The sequence below is a fragment of the Euprymna scolopes genome, chromosome 24 (assembly GCF_053919585.1).
Source record: "Euprymna scolopes isolate OS-2025 chromosome 24, ASM5391958v1, whole genome shotgun sequence".
Taxonomy (NCBI): Eukaryota; Metazoa; Mollusca; class Cephalopoda; order Sepiida; family Sepiolidae; genus Euprymna; species Euprymna scolopes.
Window position 1 is genome coordinate 9476057 of NC_136505.1, and position 17770 is coordinate 9493826.

At 35.3% G+C, this 17770-nt stretch overlaps 1 protein-coding gene across 5 annotated transcripts in view; it reads left to right on the forward strand.

Moving 5' to 3' along the window:
* LOC145246580 (stAR-related lipid transfer protein 3-like) overlaps positions 1-17770 on the forward strand; it is a 261902-nt gene that overhangs the window by 107897 nt on the left and 136235 nt on the right. For all 5 annotated transcript variants that reach the window (XM_080108192.1, XM_080108193.1, XM_080108191.1 and 2 more), the window contains one exon: positions 10934-10987. In XM_080108192.1, coding sequence (XP_079964318.1) covers positions 10934-10987 — 54 coding nt within the window. The remainder of the gene's footprint in view (positions 1-10933; positions 10988-17770) is intronic.

The following is a 17770-nucleotide window of genomic DNA, read 5'->3' on the forward strand; positions in this document are numbered from 1 at the left end:
TTGTCTTTTTTTTTTTTTTTTTTTTTTTTTTTATTCAATTTTCACCCCAAACAAGGCACAGTGCCACTTTAAAGCAGGGGGCTACTATTAGGGAATTAATTAGCGGGGTCATTATGAAGGGAGAAGAGTAGAAAGATGTTTGTTAACATTACACTTGAACTTCTGCATATCATTGCAGTTGGGAAAGCAGAATCCCGGAAGGGAGTTCCAAAGACCCGCAGTTCTGGGGAAGAAACTATTGGAGTAAAAGGCTTTCTTGCACCTAGGGATCTCCACTGTAAAGGGATGAGACTTAGTAGCTTGTCGGGTTTGTCGGGGGTAGTTACGTCGGGGAGGTACAAGTGTTTGCAGTTCGTCAGAGCATTCACCATTAAAGTATTTGTAGAACAGGCAGAGGGATGCAACATCTCGTCGATGGGACAGAGGTTGAAGCCCAGATGACAGTTCAGGACCTATCAGGTTTGCGACTCTTTTTTTAACCCTGTCCAGGAGCGAGAGACAAGCAGCAGATGCACCAGCCCAGATGTGACAACAGTACTCCATACATGGGCGAATGGTTGCCTTATAGAGGTATAGGATACTGGCAGGCGTAAGTAGTTTTCTAGCACGGTAGAGGGAGCCAACCTTCCTTGCAGCAGCCTTGGCAATGCTCTCAATGTATCTATTCCAGTTCATATTCCCTGTAAACGTTAGGCCGAGGAGTTTAAAAGAAGTACTTTCAGGCAATGTGTTCTTGGCCATTGCTATTGGTGGTAGAGAAGGTTTCTTGTAGTTATTGAAGGAGACAAGCTTAGTCTTAGCAGCATTGAATGAGACCAACCATTTTTGTCCCCATTCCACTACGGATTGGAGGTCATCCTCTAGTGTTTCTGCCATTTTCTTGGATATGTGTTCATTTGTTTTCCCCTCATATCTGTTATAGAGAGTGGTGTCATCGGCAAATATACCCATCTCCGAAACAATATTATCAGGGAGGTCGTTTATGAATATCAGGAACAATAGAGGTCCAAGGATAGACCCCTGAGGCACTCCCGCATTTATGTCATATTGTTTGGATGTACGTCCGTCGAGGACAACTTTGATTTTTCTATTACTTAAGAAGGATTTAATTACGTTATGAATTCTTCCAGTGATTCCATATGATCTAATTTTCCTTAGAAGACCATCGTGCCATACCCTGTCAAAAGCCTTAGATATGTCAAGGGCCACCGCTCTACCCTCCCCTGTTTTATCCAATGAACGGTATATACGTTCAGAAACTACAGTTAAGATATCTGCTGTTGAACGGGCTTGCCTGAATCCATATTGTTTGTCAGTCAAGAGTTTAGCAGCTGTTAGGTGCTGGACTAGGGCTTTATTAACTAAGGACTCAAATATTTTGGCGAAAAGCGGGAGGAGGCTAATGGGGCGATAATTTAGTGGGTCAGTTCTTTCACCAGAATTCTTGAAGACTGGTACCACAGAGGCGGTTTTCCAGCAGTCGGGAAAACAAGATTCGTTAAGGCATTTATTGTAAAGTTTGGACAGAACTGGAGCAACCTCGGCAGAGCATTTTTTTAATAGCACAGCCGGGATGAGATCTGGTCCACATGCTTTAGAGGTGTCTAGGTTTTTTATAATAGCATGTACCTGAGAAGGGGTGATTTTCAAGTCGTCAAGTGTGGCGTCTGTTCGCAGAGGAAAATCAGGGAGTGAGTGGTGTACCGAGTTCAGTGTGGAGTTTGAGGCAAACCGACTGGCAAGCAGATTAGCCTTGTCAGTTGCCGTGCAAGCAACCTCATGATTGTTTGTTAGTGGGGGAATAATTGACTGTCCATTATTAACTACGCTGTTGTAGATTTTCCAAAAATCCCGGGTTCCTAATTTCTGTGCTTCGATGCGCTTTCTGGTGGTTTCAGAGTAATCTGACTTAGCTGTGTCTATCACTCTCTTACAATTATTTCTAGCTTCTATAAACTTCTGTTTATTTGAGCTGGACTTATGTCGGTTGAATCTGCGGAACGCATGCTGCCTTTGACAAATGGCAGCTGCACAAGCAGAAGTAAACCATTGGGGGGAGTGGGGCTTGCTATAGTATTTCTGTGCGGGAACATGTGCTTCAATAGCAGTTTTGAACCATTCAGTTGTCTCATTTGCACACTGTTCCGCTGGAAGAGTAAAGATATTTTGCCATGGGGCATCTCTGATGAGCTCCCTGATGGCTTCCCAATCAGCCTTTTTGTAATACCTCGTTGTTTTGAGTAGTGGGTCTTCAGTTTTAGGGCGAGAATTTAGGCTGATTTCTACCATTATCACAGCGTGATCAGCATTCCCGAGTGGGCTATGGGCATTTGTTGTATAGTCATTGGGAACTGTTGTCAGAAAGAGATCTAGAAGTGAGGCATGTTGATCGTGCTGGTCTGGGAAACGTGTCGGAAATGTAACCATCTGAGATAGGGAATGAGATATAGAGAAGCTATATGTGGCGCTACCAGCTACGTCTGTGTGATTTGAGAATCCTAGCCAGTTACTGTGGTGGACATTGAAGTCACCAAATACATGTATTTGTGCGCTAGTATCGAGGGAGAGTGCTATATCTATGCTGTCTGAGACTTTGTTTATTAGGGTACAGTCTTGGTTTGAGGGAGAGCGGTAGAGAAAATATAAGTAGCTAATATTGTGTTGCATATTTATTCTGAAGCACATAAAGGCCTGGCCCTCTGATTCTAGTTTTATTTCTCTAGTTAGGGGGAGGGTGTTTCGAATATAGACTCCAAGTCCATGCATATGTCTGTCCGAGTCCTTACGGTAGAGTGGGAGATAACCAGGCATGTTAAAGTGGTTAGAGGGTATGGAGGAGTGAAGGTTAGTTTCACTTAATGCTAAGATATCCGGGGTGTTTACAAGGAGAAATGACTCAACATCATCTAAGTTAGTTCTAAGCCCGCGGATATTAGTAAATGCAAGCCTCAAGGGAGGAGGCAGGTTGGTTTTCTTTGAGTTTGGTCCTGGTTTAAACGTAACTTTTGCTTGAGCTGTCATTTCATTTTATTTTATTTAAAAGTTTCAGTTAGGGTGGATGAGTGAGGGGATGCTGGACAAGTAGTTGTGCAGAATACCAGACATGCAATACAAGTAGACCATCAGCTGTCCTCACCCACAGGATTGTGGCCTCAGGAAAGCCCACCGGGGATGAGTGCAGGGTCCCTTTCCATGCGCGACATGGCACTACAAACATCCCGATATTTTACAACTGTTGATGGAGCAGCCGCTCTAAGCGCTACCGAAGAGTTAGGGCTCCTGTACTATCAGTCGGAAACAGCAGCCAGGAACTGTCAATCCGGTACCCTCAATCCATTAGGCAAAGCAAGCCCAGTCCAACTGCACTGACATATATGGCACTGAAGCACCCCACTGTGTCCAGTTTAGGGGGATGGGATGTGGCAGGAGTGGGGAAAAGCGGCGTTCATTACCCTAGTCAGGAAACAAGGTCAACCACTGGGTGATTCAAGCGAGTCCCTGTGATAGTACCTCTACGCCTGGCCAATAGGCAAAGAAGGAGTATGAAAGCCGAGCGATAGACAGAGTCTATCTCCTCCTTAAGCAGTTTAGGTTTGCCAACCGGTGATTTGTTTGAGTCACCAGCTCTAGGAAGGTTGTCGTCCAGGACTGAAGAGACCTCCCTCCCCTAGGTTTAGTTTCAGAGTTTTCCTTCTCCTAGACGGATGGCCTGGGAAGACCTACGGGTCCATCAGCTCCGAGGGGGTTCGCCCCGCGCCTGGGTCCTAATCCAGGTATTTCTGCGACCCCGCATGGGTAGTTAATATTTATTGGTTATTTAGGTTAATATCTCCTGGAAAATCGGGCATTTAGGTTAGCTTCTACAGAAGATTTTCACTCCTCAAGTGTGGTTTAAAAAGGGCATTATTATGCTGTCCATTTTCATTTATACTGAGAGAGGGCATACGTAAAAATTCATGCAGTGGAAGCAGTTAAATTTGCTACAGTATTTGATCGAGAGAGTCGAGTTGATGTATGGTTAGATATAGTTTTGTAAGTTTAGCAATGTATGGTTAGATATGGTTTAGTAGGTTTAGGAATGTATGGTTAGATATGGTTTAGTAGGTTTAGGAATTAGGATAAAGTGCTAGAGTATGATCTACTTTCTATTAGAAATTCTGATTTGGTGCCCAAGCCGGACATTTAGTAAGACTGAAAGATTAGATATGTTCAGTATAGAGACAAGAGAACATTTGATATGGAGTACAGTTATACCTGATAGATATAGGTTATTGCATATTCTGTAAGTATAGTAAAAGTATAGATGGATGGATAAGTAGTATTGTATACGAATGCATGGAATTTTAGACAATTTGAGTAAGTTGCCTTTAGACTACAACTAAGGAGAATGACTTCGCCTTTCTCTTAATATCCGGAAGTTTTTATTTCAATGAGTACCGGTTTAGTTTGTGTAATAATTATTGCAATACTATCTCTTAATAAAGAGATATTAACGGTTACTGTTCATTATAGATTACTTTAAGTCAATGTATTGGACTAAGGCTAGTAAGTATTTACTTAGAAGCTTGGTTATGGGTTGGGAGTTATAATCGGGAGCATGCCTAGGAAATTTTAGGTGTTAATGGGTATCGATTTGCGAGTTTGTTAAGGTCAAGGGCGGAGAGCAATGACCCATCTAAGTTACGTGAGACGGATTTGTTTAGTGTCAACTTAGGAAGTAGAGCAGATTTGATTTGTTAGTGATCAGGAGAAAGAGAATTTAAGTAAAAAATAATAAGGTTTGTCATGCAAAACAGACAAGGCAGTCATCTTGGAGGTAAAGTATCTATAGGAGGTACTTGCTTAGTATACAAGCAGCAGTATTTTGTAGTTTGGAGAGGAATTTTAGGTACAATAGTTTCATGACTTATTGCAAAAGTCCGTAGTCAAGGTGAGGGACGATGTACTTCTAATATTGAAACTGGGTTTTTCTAATTTTAAAAGTAGTTGACTAGAGTGTTATTAGGTGTTCTACTTTGCTTAGGGATAGAATAAAGATTTAAGGTAATATTCAGGGTGATATAAGCAGTTTCATGAGGATTGGATATATGATCACTGGATGTTGAACTGCTCAGGAGGATTCTTGTATCAATTAAGAAGGATGTCTTGGTGATATAAGATTTGAGAAATTAAGAGTCTGGGGATACAGAGAGCTTTGAGCCGATGAGGATTCAGTATAGGCGATTGTATATAGGTAACAAAGGTGGTTTAGTTTAGTACGCACGTATTGTACATATTAAGTATACTGCTTCAGTTCAATCCTCTAACGCAAAGGAAAATCCGTTTGCATTCCGGTTTGCAATTTTGTCAAGAGGGGAAATTTAAAAACAGCTTATCTAATTGTTGATGATATCAGTTTATAGACAATAGTATAGACTGATAAATTGTTGTGTAAGGCATAAGAGCCCCTCATCTTCAGATGAGATGATGGATCACGAGCATATGTTCGGAGCAGGGATCCGGAAAGGAAATGGACGTGTACAAGCAAGGGGGGGTCACTGATGTTTTTAACTTTTTATTTTTTTTTCTTAAAAAAAAAAAAAAAAAAAAAAAAAAAAATTTTTTTAATTTTTTTTTTCGATGGCTGATTATATTAAGTATCGTACTTAAATAAAGTTTTCATGTCCTCTAAATAACTTAGCATAATTTCTTTTTTTTACCGAGTTTGTCTTTACTATAGCATTGACTTATTAATTAAGTGACATGGCATTGTAAGCGGCGAAATAGTCTATTTAAGTGAAGAAAAGTTATCGGTTACAATATGCCTGAAAATGGAAAGAATATTAGCTTTAAATTATATGCGAACAGTTAGGAATTTTTACTTAGCTTTGGTTTTTTTTTCTTGGATACTCGAGGCTAAAAAGCATGGTGGTCGTTTGTTTCACTTGGCCTCATACGGTCAAATGGCACTTGTGGTACCAAGATGCTATCTAATTAGGGAGACGGTGTGGGCTGATTTAGAGGGAGGGGGGGTCACTTAGTGAAAAGTGTTCCAGTTGGCGGCGCGACATATTTCTTTATATGTGTATCGTTTTTAGGGGTATTAATGTTAACAATTGAATACGCGTTTCAAACAAATATGATGGAAATAAAATATTAATAGATATAACGTAAAAGTAATGGCATATATAACGTACAAGGTGAAAAGCGGAAAAAACTGAAAAGGAAATGTGCAGTTGAAAAGTACAGCTTTAGGAAAGAATTTAAATAATAAACTTACGGTGCGTAAGGATTCGTTGAAATAAGTTTTAACCGTCGTGAAGGAAAACCATCAATAAATTGAGAATCATAGAGTTTTAGGTTTAATTCAATAAATCTAATTATTTATAGTTTTTTTTTTTTAATATATGCAATAATTGAACATGCAATAAGTCTGGATTTATAACACGGTGGAAATGATATTTAAATAAGGTTTCCATGTCCTCTAAATAACTTAGCATAATTTCTTTTTTTACCGAGTTTGTCTTTACTATAGCATTGACTTATTAATTAAGTGACATGGCATTGTAAGCGGCGAAATAGTCTATTTAAGTGAAGAAAAGTTATCGGTTACAATATGCCTGAAAATGGAAAGAATATTAGCTTTAAATTATATGCGAACAGTTAGGAATTTTTACTTAGCTTTGGGTTTTTGTTCTTGGATACTCGAGGCTAAAAAGCATGGTGGTCGTTTGTTTCACTTGGCCTCATACGGTCAAATGTCTGAAGTATTGCCAAAGTTATGCAATGGGAACATGGATAACTCAAAAACTAATTATCTGATCAATCTGAAATTTTGCCATATTGTCCATATTGTTATCAAGGATTTTCATATACATCAAATTTTTAAAAATCAAGTTGAAATTCGGTCCAACTTTCGACCTTTACCAAACTTTTCTTGACCAGGGATCAACATCATACAAGATGCAAGATTTCATTAACTAAAATATGGACAGCAAGTTCATGTGATGAATGGAAGCAAAGTTATCAACAAAAATGTAACATCTACCTTTTCTATGACCTTGACATCTCTCAATTAAATCAGTTATACCATGATTCTCATTTTGGCCAAGTTTGGTGACAATTGGTCAAGCAATGTAGACATTATACTGGTACATAATGGTAAACAAACATGATTGTATAACATAACCTCCTCGGCAACGGTAATGAATGAAAAAAAATATATCTTTTTGCTACCATATATCTGCCTGTCTAAATTAACATTTTTGTTGCTAAACGTGTCTAAATTAACATTTTTGTTGCTAAACGTGTCTAAATTAACATCTTTGTTGCTAAACGTGTCTAAATTAACATTTTTGTTGCTAAACGTGTCTTAATTAACATTTTTGTTGCTAAACGTGTCTAAATTAACATTTTTGTTGCTAAACGTGTCTAAATTAACATCTTTGTTGCTAAACGTGTCTAAATTAACATTTTTGTTGCTAAACGTGTCTAAATTAACATCTTTGTTGCTAAACGTGTCTAAATTAACATTTTTGTTGCTAAACGTGTCTAAATTAACATCTTTGTTGCTAAACGTGTCTAAATTAACATTTTTGTTGCTAAACGTGTCTAAATTAACATCTTTGTTGCTAAACGTGTCTAAATTAACATTTTTGTTGCTAAACGTGTCTAAATTAACATCTTTGTTGCTAAACGTGTCTAAATTAACATCTTTGTTGCTAAAAGTGTCTAAATTAACATCTTTGTTGCTAAACGTGTCTAAATTAACATCTTTGTTGTTAAACGTGTCTAAATTAACATCTTTGTTGCTAAACGTGTCTAAATTAACATTTTTGTTGCTAAACGTGTCTAAATTAACATCTTTGTTGCTAAACGTGTCTAAATTAACATCTTTGTTGCTAAAAGTGTCTAAATTAACATCTTTGTTGCTAAACGTGTCTAAATTAACATCTTTGTTGTTAAACGTGTCTAAATTAACATCTTTGTTGCTAAAAGTGTCTAAATTAACATCTTTGTTGCTAAAAGTGTCTAAATTAACATCTTTGTTGTTAAACGTGTCTAAATTAACATCTTTGTTGCTAAAAGTGTCTAAATTAACATCTTTGTTGCTAAAAGTGTCTAAATTAACATCTTTGTTGCTAAACGTGTCTAAATTAACATCTTTGTTGTTAAACGTGTCTAAATTAACATCTTTGTTGCTAAACGTGTCTAAATTAACATTTTTGTTGCTAAACGTGTCTAAATTAACATCTTTGTTGCTAAACGTGTCTAAATTAACATCTTTGTTGCTAAAAGTGTCTAAATTAACATCTTTGTTGCTAAACGTGTCTAAATTAACATCTTTGTTGTTAAACGTGTCTAAATTAACATCTTTGTTGCTAAAAGTGTCTAAATTAACATCTTTGTTGCTAAAAGTGTCTAAATTAACATCTTTGTTGCTAAAAGTGTCTAAATTAACATCTTTGTTGTTAAACGTGTCTAAATTAACATCTTTGTTGCTAAACGTGTCTAAATTAACATCTTTGTTGTTAAACGTGTCTAAATTAACATCTTTGTTGCTAAACGTGTCTAAATTAACATCTTTGTTGCTAAACGTGTCTAAATTAACATCTTTGTTGCTAAACGTGTCTAAATTAACATCTTTGTTGTTAAACGTGTCTAAATTAACATCTTTGTTGCTAAACGTGTCTAAATTAACATCTTTGTTGTTAAACGTGTCTAAATTAACATCTTTGTTGCTAAACGTGTCTAAATTAACATCTTTGTTGCTAAACGTGTCTAAATTAACATCTTTGTTGTTAAACGTGTCTAAATTAACATCTTTGTTGTTAAACGTGTCTAAATTAACATCTTTGTTGTTAAACGTGTCTAAATTAACATCTTTGTTGCTAAACGTGTCTAAATTAACATCTTTGTTGTTAAACGTGTCTAAATTAACATCTTTGTTGCTAAACGTGTCTAAATTAACATCTTTGTTGCTAAACGTGTCTAAATTAACATCTTTGTTGTTAAACGTGTCTAAATTAACATCTTTGTTGTTAAACGTGTCTAAATTAACATCTTTGTTGTTAAACGTGTCTAAATTAACATCTTTGTTGCTAAACGTGTCTAAATTAACATCTTTGTTGTTAAACGTGTCTAAATTAACATCTTTGTTGCTAAACGTGTCTAAATTAACATCTTTGTTGCTAAACGTGTCTAAATTAACATCTTTGTTGTTAACGTGTCTAAATTAACATCTTTGTTGCTAAACGTGTCTAAATTAACATCTTTGTTGCTAAATGTGTCTAAATTAACATTTTTGTTGCTAAACGTTTTTAAATTAACATCTTTGTTGTTAAACGTGTCTAAATTAACATCTTTGTTGTTAAACGTGTCTAAATTAACATCTTTGTTGTTAAACGTGTCTAAATTAACATCTTTGTTGTTAAACGTGTCTAAATTAACATCTTTGTTGCTAAACGTGTCTAAATTAACATCTTTGTTGTTAAACGTGTCTAAATTAACATCTTTGTTGTTAAACGTGTCTAAATTAACATCTTTGTTGCTAAACGTGTCTAAATTAACATCTTTGTTGTTAAACGTGTCTAAATTAACATCTTTGTTGCTAAACGTGTCTAAATTAACATCTTTGTTGCTAAACGTGTCTAAATTAACATCTTTGTTGTTAAACGTGTCTAAATTAACATCTTTGTTGCTAAACGTGTCTAAATTAACATCTTTGTTGCTAAATGTGTCTAAATTAACATTTTTGTTGCTAAACGTGTTTAAATTAACATCTTTGTTGTTAAACGTGTCTAAATTAACATCTTTGTTGTTAAACGTGTCTAAATTAACATCTTTGTTGTTAAACGTGCAAATTAAATTTCTATGTTTAAAAATTATTGATTCTTATTTGCTTTCAATAATGATGGAAATATTTACTCTAGTTGTATGTGTTTTTAAAGTAAGAACTTTTGAACTAAATGGTAATTTGTCAAATATTTAATAAATTTTGCAAAATTAAATTGACTAGAAACAATGTTTTCCGCAGCAGTTTTTAGTCTTTATTAAAATATTTGTAATTTGTATAATATTTAGCTAAATAACTAACATTTTAAGACATGAAGTTTAACTTAATAATTAACTTTCTAAGTTATGAAATTTGAGAATGAACTTTTCAAGCTATGAAATTTGAGAATGAACTTTTCAAGCTATGAAATTTGAGAATGAACTTTTCAAGCTATGAAATTTGAGAATGAACTTTTCAAGCTATGAAATTTGAGAATGAACTTTTCAAGCTATGAAATTTGAGAATGAACTTTTCAAGCTATGAAATTTGAGAATGAACTTTTCAAGCTATGAAATTTGAGAATGAACTTTTCAAGCTATGAAATTTGAGAATGAACTTTTCAAGCTATGAAATTTGAGAATGAACTTTTCAAGCTATGAAATTTGAGAATGAACTTTTCAAGCTATGAAATTTGAGAATGAACTTTTCAAGCTATGAAATTTGAGAATGAACTTTTCAAGCTATGAAATTTGAGAATGAACTTTTCAAGCTATGAAATTTGAGAATGAACTTTTCAAGCTATGAAATTTGAGAATGAACTTTTCAAGCTATGAAATTTGAGAATGAACTTTTCAAGCTATGAAATTTGAGAATGAACTTTTCAAGCTATGAAATTTGAGAATGAACTTTTCAAGCTATGAAATTTGAGAATGAACTTTTCAAGCTATGAAATTTGAGAATGAACTTTTCAAGCTATGAAATTTGAGAATTAACTTTTCAAGCTATGAAATTTGAGAATTAACTTTTCAAGCTATGAAATTTGAGAATTAACTTTTCAAGCTAAAAAATTTGAGAATGAACTTTTCAATCTATGGTATTTAATCTAATAATTAACTTTCTAACAAATTTAACATTCAAATTCTTGCATTAAAATTTACCGGTTTTTTTTCTTAATTGCAGATTACTACATTTTCAACGTGTGCATTTCTCCTTGCCAAATGTTTCATTTTTAAAGTAAGTGTAATTTACTTGATTACTGTTCATAATTTCAACCCATTAAAGAAAACTGGCCTTGTTACATCAGTAACGAACACAAATTCTTGTTACATCAGTAACGAACACAAATTCTTGTTACGTCAGTAACGAACACAAATTCTTGTTACGTCAGTAATGAACACAAATTCTTGTTACATCAGTAACGAACACAAATTCTTGTTACGTCAGTAACGAACACAAATTCTTGTTACGTCAGTAACGAACACAAATTCTTGTTACGTCAGCAACCAACACAAATTCTTGTTACGTCAGCAACCAACAAAAATTCATCAAATCCGAAAGAATAAAAAAAAATTCTGCATCAAATGTAAATCTTCATCTTATAACAAAACACATGATTTTCGAATTGCGTATTCCATTCCCCCGACCATAGCAAAATTTAAATGTAATGTGAACAAACATTTCGCTGCTCAACCCCTGTCCCATTGCGGCAATGTTGCATCAATGTACCTGTTTTACAAGTATTTTAATGGAATGTGCTCTACTGAACTCATGGCACTTGTGCCCCCTCGACATACATATCATCGACTAAGCTGTGACAACCAGTAAAATCCCACCTCTTCACTGTAAAGGTCCTTAGATGCCAGAAAGCCTTCTAATTGAATGGTGGTTTCTCCTCAAACTTTTTTTTTTTTTTTTACAAGGTAATCACCACTTATCAAGGCCCGGAAGCCACTTGGGGATAAGAGTTATTGCATGTACAGTGCGTTAGTATTGGAGATTTGATAAAGTGTCTTGCTTAAGGGGACGGTTTATCAGGAAATTGTTTACATTGGACTTGAAGACATCCAGGTTGTAGTCAGGTGGGAAACAGGCAACCGGAACAGAATTCCACAGACGTGCACTTCTAAGAAAGAACCTTTGTTCATGGAATCTACATTTTGATTTTGGCACAGATAAGGAGTGGGGAAAATTTTTGACAGTGGTTTCAGCTAGACGGATGTTTATCGTGAAAGATTGGTGAGATGGGACCAGAGAGTGGAGCTCAGACGAGCACCTGCCATGGTAGTAACAATAAAACAAAAACAGGCCCGCAACGTCTTTCCTGTGGGAGAGAGGTTGCAGGAAAGAGAAAAGGGCATCACCTACTAGGCCACGAAGCCTATTTTGTACTCTGTCAAGACAGGATAGCAGCTCCTGCCCAGATGTGGCAGCAGTACTCCATCCTTGGACGTACTTGGCTTTTATATAGATAGAGAATTGCATCAGGGGTGAGATATCTTCTGGAGCGGTAGGAGGGTCCTACCATTTTTCCAGCAACCTTGGCAACTGACTCGATGTACGTGTTCCATTTCAGGTCAGGGGTAAAGGTCAAGCCCAGAAGCTTATCAAAACATGGAGCTTCCCCTAGACGAGAGCCACCCATTTCAATTGATGCCAGATGGGGATCAGAGCGTTGATGATGTAAAGACAGGAGCTTGGTTTTGGATGCATTAAAGGTAACCAGCCACCTCCTCCCCCACTGTACCACGCGCTCAAGATCAGAGGAGAGAGAATCAGAAAGAACTTTGTCATTTACGGCCTTTGATGTGTTGCCATAGATGGTCGTGTCATCAACGTAGATGTTAATGAATGATTTAAGTATGTGTTTTGGGAGATCATTGATGTATATGAGGAAGAGAGTTGAGCCCAAGATGAACTCCTGAGGAACTCCAGGATTAATATTGAGGGCCTCTAGGCTTTGGAATTGCCTCCCAGTCTCCTACTTCCCTGACTGTACGAATATGTAGAAACTTAAATGTAATGTGAACAAACATCTTGTTGCTCAACTCTCTCTACATAGTGTTCCTGTAAATATGGTCTTAAATAGTAGCCCCTTACATTCAAGTGGCAATATGAATAATAGGGTAGGTTGATTTTCAACTTTTTTTGGAAAATGTAAAAGGTTGAAGCAGAGAAAGTTGCACAAACATATGGGGAGTACAAATATAAAAAAAACTAGGTTTCTAACATCAGGCATCGTATGCTAATTTGATTTTAAAGATCGTCTACTTTGAGACATGGAAAAATCCTTATCTGTGAAAGATTTGTGAGAAATTATTTAGTATTTTGCAGTTTCAATCATAACAAGTTGTTTTATATATTTAAATAAACGATATGTCTGATATGCTAAATATTAAACAAAATTATTACTGCCCCCCCCCCATACTGAGGTGGCGGCAATTACAAAATTCTATAAATGCTGCATTTTACTGTTTTATAACTGCAAAATTCAATTCTGTTTACTATCAATAAAAAAAGAAGTTTTTATTCTGTTTGGAAAAAAGTCTTAATAAAACCTAAAACAAATTATTTACCTATCTCTAGGCAGTTATGTATGCTTGTATAAAAAACACAAAACAATTGGTAAGTAAAAAAGCTATTTTTTTTTACCATAATATAAAAATTCTCCCTATAGGATCCCTTTGAAGCAAAATTGAAAATGAATGTATAAATCGAAATAAACAATTTGATCAGTTAATGGTTAAAATTCTTCTTATAGCTACTTATTTCACTTCAATTTCATCTGATTTTAACAAAGAGAACAGAATATTCTCTAGCAAAAGGGAAAAAGCATTAAACTGAAGATTGCTTAAAGCAATTTCCTGAATTTCTGGAGGCTGCTTTTTTATTTGCCCAATCATTTTAAAAATATACATTTGCTAGTTATGAAATTTATCATCCAGTTTAATTTCAAACCAGCTAACTGCATAAACTTCTACAATAAAACTAATCAGCTGGTGCATTTTTCTGGTCAATTCAGATGGATAAATTTTACGGGTCCACAAACACATTAATCGGATTGCCAGAGTAAGCCATTTTGCCTGATTTAAAGGTCAGATCCTTCATGCTGTATACTAAGGGTCTACTTTACCCCTTGAAATACCAACAGCATACTCTAAAAGTAGTCTTTGGTCATCAGTGAGATCATTTTCTGTTAGTTCAGAATACCTGCCCTCCAGAGGACTACTCACTGTAAAATGCCAACTTGGGGTAAATGATGGTAATTGTTGGCACATAATTTTCCGAGTTGACCGGTAAATGATGTTGGGCTTCGTACACTTCCATCAAGGAATTGAAATAATGCCCTAAAAGGAAGCTCATTCTGGTGTAGAGAACAACCAAGTGTGTATTTTTTCTATACAGCTTGTTTTCTAGTGAGGAAACCAGTATTGGTGCTTGTGGTGTCTAAAAGGACAGCCTTTAAAGTATTGACACTCTCATACTCTTCTAGAACTTTGTGAACTTCACCAGTTTCTCTAACAGTAGGAATCGCTCTATGTGTAAGATACACCCCCTTACTTCCACATCCCATCTCCTTCGTAATGTCAAGTGATGCTCTTGTCCTTTAGCTTTTCTTCGATTTTTGTTTCCTTTTTCATCGACAGTTTCAATGTAAAATAAAGTGTCTTTGTCGTGTTTCCCATCATCACCAACGCAGACAAGATTTCTAATTTTTTGATTATGTTTTTGATAGGCATTATTTTTTTATCTTTCTTTTTCTCTGTCAATTTTGGATTTATCAAGAAAAAATTTCCTTAAATCAATATTTGATTTTAGAAAGCCCGCAGCCTGTAGATCCAAAAGAAAAGCGTTTACAAGACTTGCACCTAGGTTTGATGAGACATCACCTCTGATGAGTTCAATGGCATAACGAGGAATGTTTATCAGGCTGTAAATATTCTTACATTCTTCCTCTGGTTCAAAACTTTCATCTGTTCCATCACTATTTTCTGATGTCAGAATGATATTCTGGTCATGGGATGTTGAAGCAATAGGCGGGGGGGATGAATCAACTTGCTTTTCTCCTAACACAGTTAACTTTTTAGATTTTGCGACTGCAGCTTTATCAACAGGTCTCAATTAAAAATTGCATTCGATTCCTATTTTATTTCTTTGGTCCTTCAAATACTCTCTCCTCTACAGGAACCTGAATTAGAAAATTCGACAAATGTTTATTCTAATCTACGCTAATCTTAGAAATAAATTCTATTTCACGTAAAAAAAATTGTAATTTCTTTTCTCACTGGTTTACATAAAATACAAGTATGGAAATTCATTTAATTTAAGATGTCTATGATTTTCATTAAAAAGATTTTTTCAAACAAACAAGAGAAATTTAAAAAAATAGAATAAACTAACGTTTTTTTATAGGACAGGTACAGACAATATGCTTTGACTGACAATTTTCTTTTTTGCATTTAATATTTTTGGCATGACAACTTGCAATGGGCAGGTCACACGAACAAGATGAAATATCAAATAATTTGTCAATTTGTAATTGAGCAGAAGACTTTTGGCATATGCGGATAAAACGTTTCTATTTATTTGCTTAGTTTTTTTAAAGCAGGTGTCCTGCAATTTGTGTACAATCCATTTTTCAGTTAATAGGGGCAAACTGGAATTTACTGCCTTCCAAATATCTTTAACATCATTTGCCATTAATTTTGAAAGGGCAAATTTATTTAACTTTGGGCGATAATTCTCCATGTAATAACCATATTGAATAATCTGACGGAAAGTAGGGATTCTGTTGTATTTAATGGAAAAGGTGTGCCCACAAATTGTGTAGAAATAGTTCGTTTCCGACTCATGGTTAGAAAAATATCTGCAAAATACATATTTTATGATATGGTAAGAAATTAAACAAAGGAAATTATGAATTAAATTTAAAATTTGGAAAAATTGGTAAATATCAAAAAAGAAATAATAAAGGTTTGCTAAGATATAAAATGTAAAATGTAATAATTTCTATATTTGAATTAAGCTCCAGTTAACAAAGTAAACACACGTGTGAACACGAAAATGAAGCCGATTACTTGGCAGTGTAGACAGAAATATCAACCGGATAAAATAAAGCCCTGGTTTATTAGTTGTTTAATTCATTTTAAATGAAATATTTTGCAGGGTGTCTTTTTATATCGACACTCAATTAGTTTTCTAAAAATAAAATAGATATTACAAACAAAAGAAAAAACGTATTGTTTATACTCCCTTCATATGTTTTCTTCAAAACCGGCATGAATATGACATGCTTATTCTTTGATTTAAGACCGGCACCCTGCGACATAGACGCAGCTTATTGAGTTTTTCAATGTTTAAATTCATTTTAGCAAAAAACGATGGAGTTTTAGAAAAAAAGTATTTTGTGTTGTTATTCTTAATGCTATTTAACAACTTTCTCTGCATAGACCTAGTCATAATGCCAAAATCGACCTACCCTAATGAATAAGAGTAGTAGTAATAATATAATAATAATGAGCAATAGTTTTAATGAGAGAGATAGTTTTTTCAGATTTTATACATTTTTATTTCCTTTTTTTTTTCTTCTCCAAAGATCTAACCCCTGTCTCATCACTGCAATGTTGCATCCCTGTGCTTGTTTTACAAGTATTTTAATGGAATGTGCTCTGATGAACGCGGTGCACTTGTGCCCCCTCGACATACATACCCTCGACTAACCTAACAAGCAGCAAAATCCCACCCCTTCACTGTAGACATCCTTAGATGCCAGGAAGCTGTCTACTCTAATAGTTTCTTTCCTCAAGCTGTTAGACTTTGGAATTCTCTTCTGGTTTCCTGATTCTTTCCTGACTGTACTTACATGCAGATGTTAAAGTGTAATGTGAACAGACATCTAACTGCTCAACTCCCTACTTAGTATCCATGTAGATATGGTCCCAAATAGTACCCCCTTATGTGTAAGTGGCACTGTGCCTTGTTTGAGGTGAATAAGAGTAAAAAAATAAATAAAAAAATCCCACCTACGTTGCCTCATCTCTGTCATAAGCTTAGCCTCTATCTTATGTTTCAGTTGGTCCTGGATATGACCTTAAACTATATCCAGTGGTGAGGCCCCAGCTTGTGGGCCTTGGGGAGTGTGGTTAATTGCCATTTCTCCCAGGTCCATTCTGACACGGAGTTGTAGTACCTGTTAGGGTCCCAACTATGGGTTAAATAGAAACTGATTTGAAAACAACAAATATATTCTATTAAAAATTTTTCTTCGAATCTTTGGATTCGGCATTAAATAACCCGAAAAGGGTTGATATGCCGTAAAACAAAAACAACCAACCAACTTATGTTTCAGTTGCAATTTGCTTTGTTTTAGGTAGACTTAAGTTTGAGGAAAAAAAAAAAAAAAAAGATACCATTTGAGAAATCTGGAATATCTTACAACAATAAAAAAAAAAACGCTACCTGACTTTGAATAAATGCAATCAATTTCTAAATCAAGGGAGGAAAGGGGAGTAACTCTTCTGTTCTCTGCAGGCCATTTATCACCCAAGGGGCATTACTCGTTATTGTTATTTCTATAGAAGAGTTTCACCTGAGCTCCGATCTTTGGTTCATCCATACAAGACATTCATAACAAGAACTCATCTTCTATTACAATTGAAAAGGACTTTTCATTCTTCCTTGTACGCTTACATAAATCATAACAAAAAAATGAGATTGAATGAGTAATAACTTTTAATGTCAGAGTTCTCACATGAGCTATTACCAGTGATGTGTAAGTGACAGCATGTCTCCCCAATATTCCAGGACACTCCATTCTATTCCAGTTATGTGATTTGAATCACCATCCTCTCTCATGACGCCTGCAACTACTTTCTGTAGTAAAAGGGTGGTCAGACAAAAAAATTCTATCTATAGAATCATTAATAGAACTTCAGTTTCTGCCTGACTTATCCACCAAGTTTCAATGATGAATACCCAACATTTATTCACAGCATTTAATGATATGCACATCTGGATACC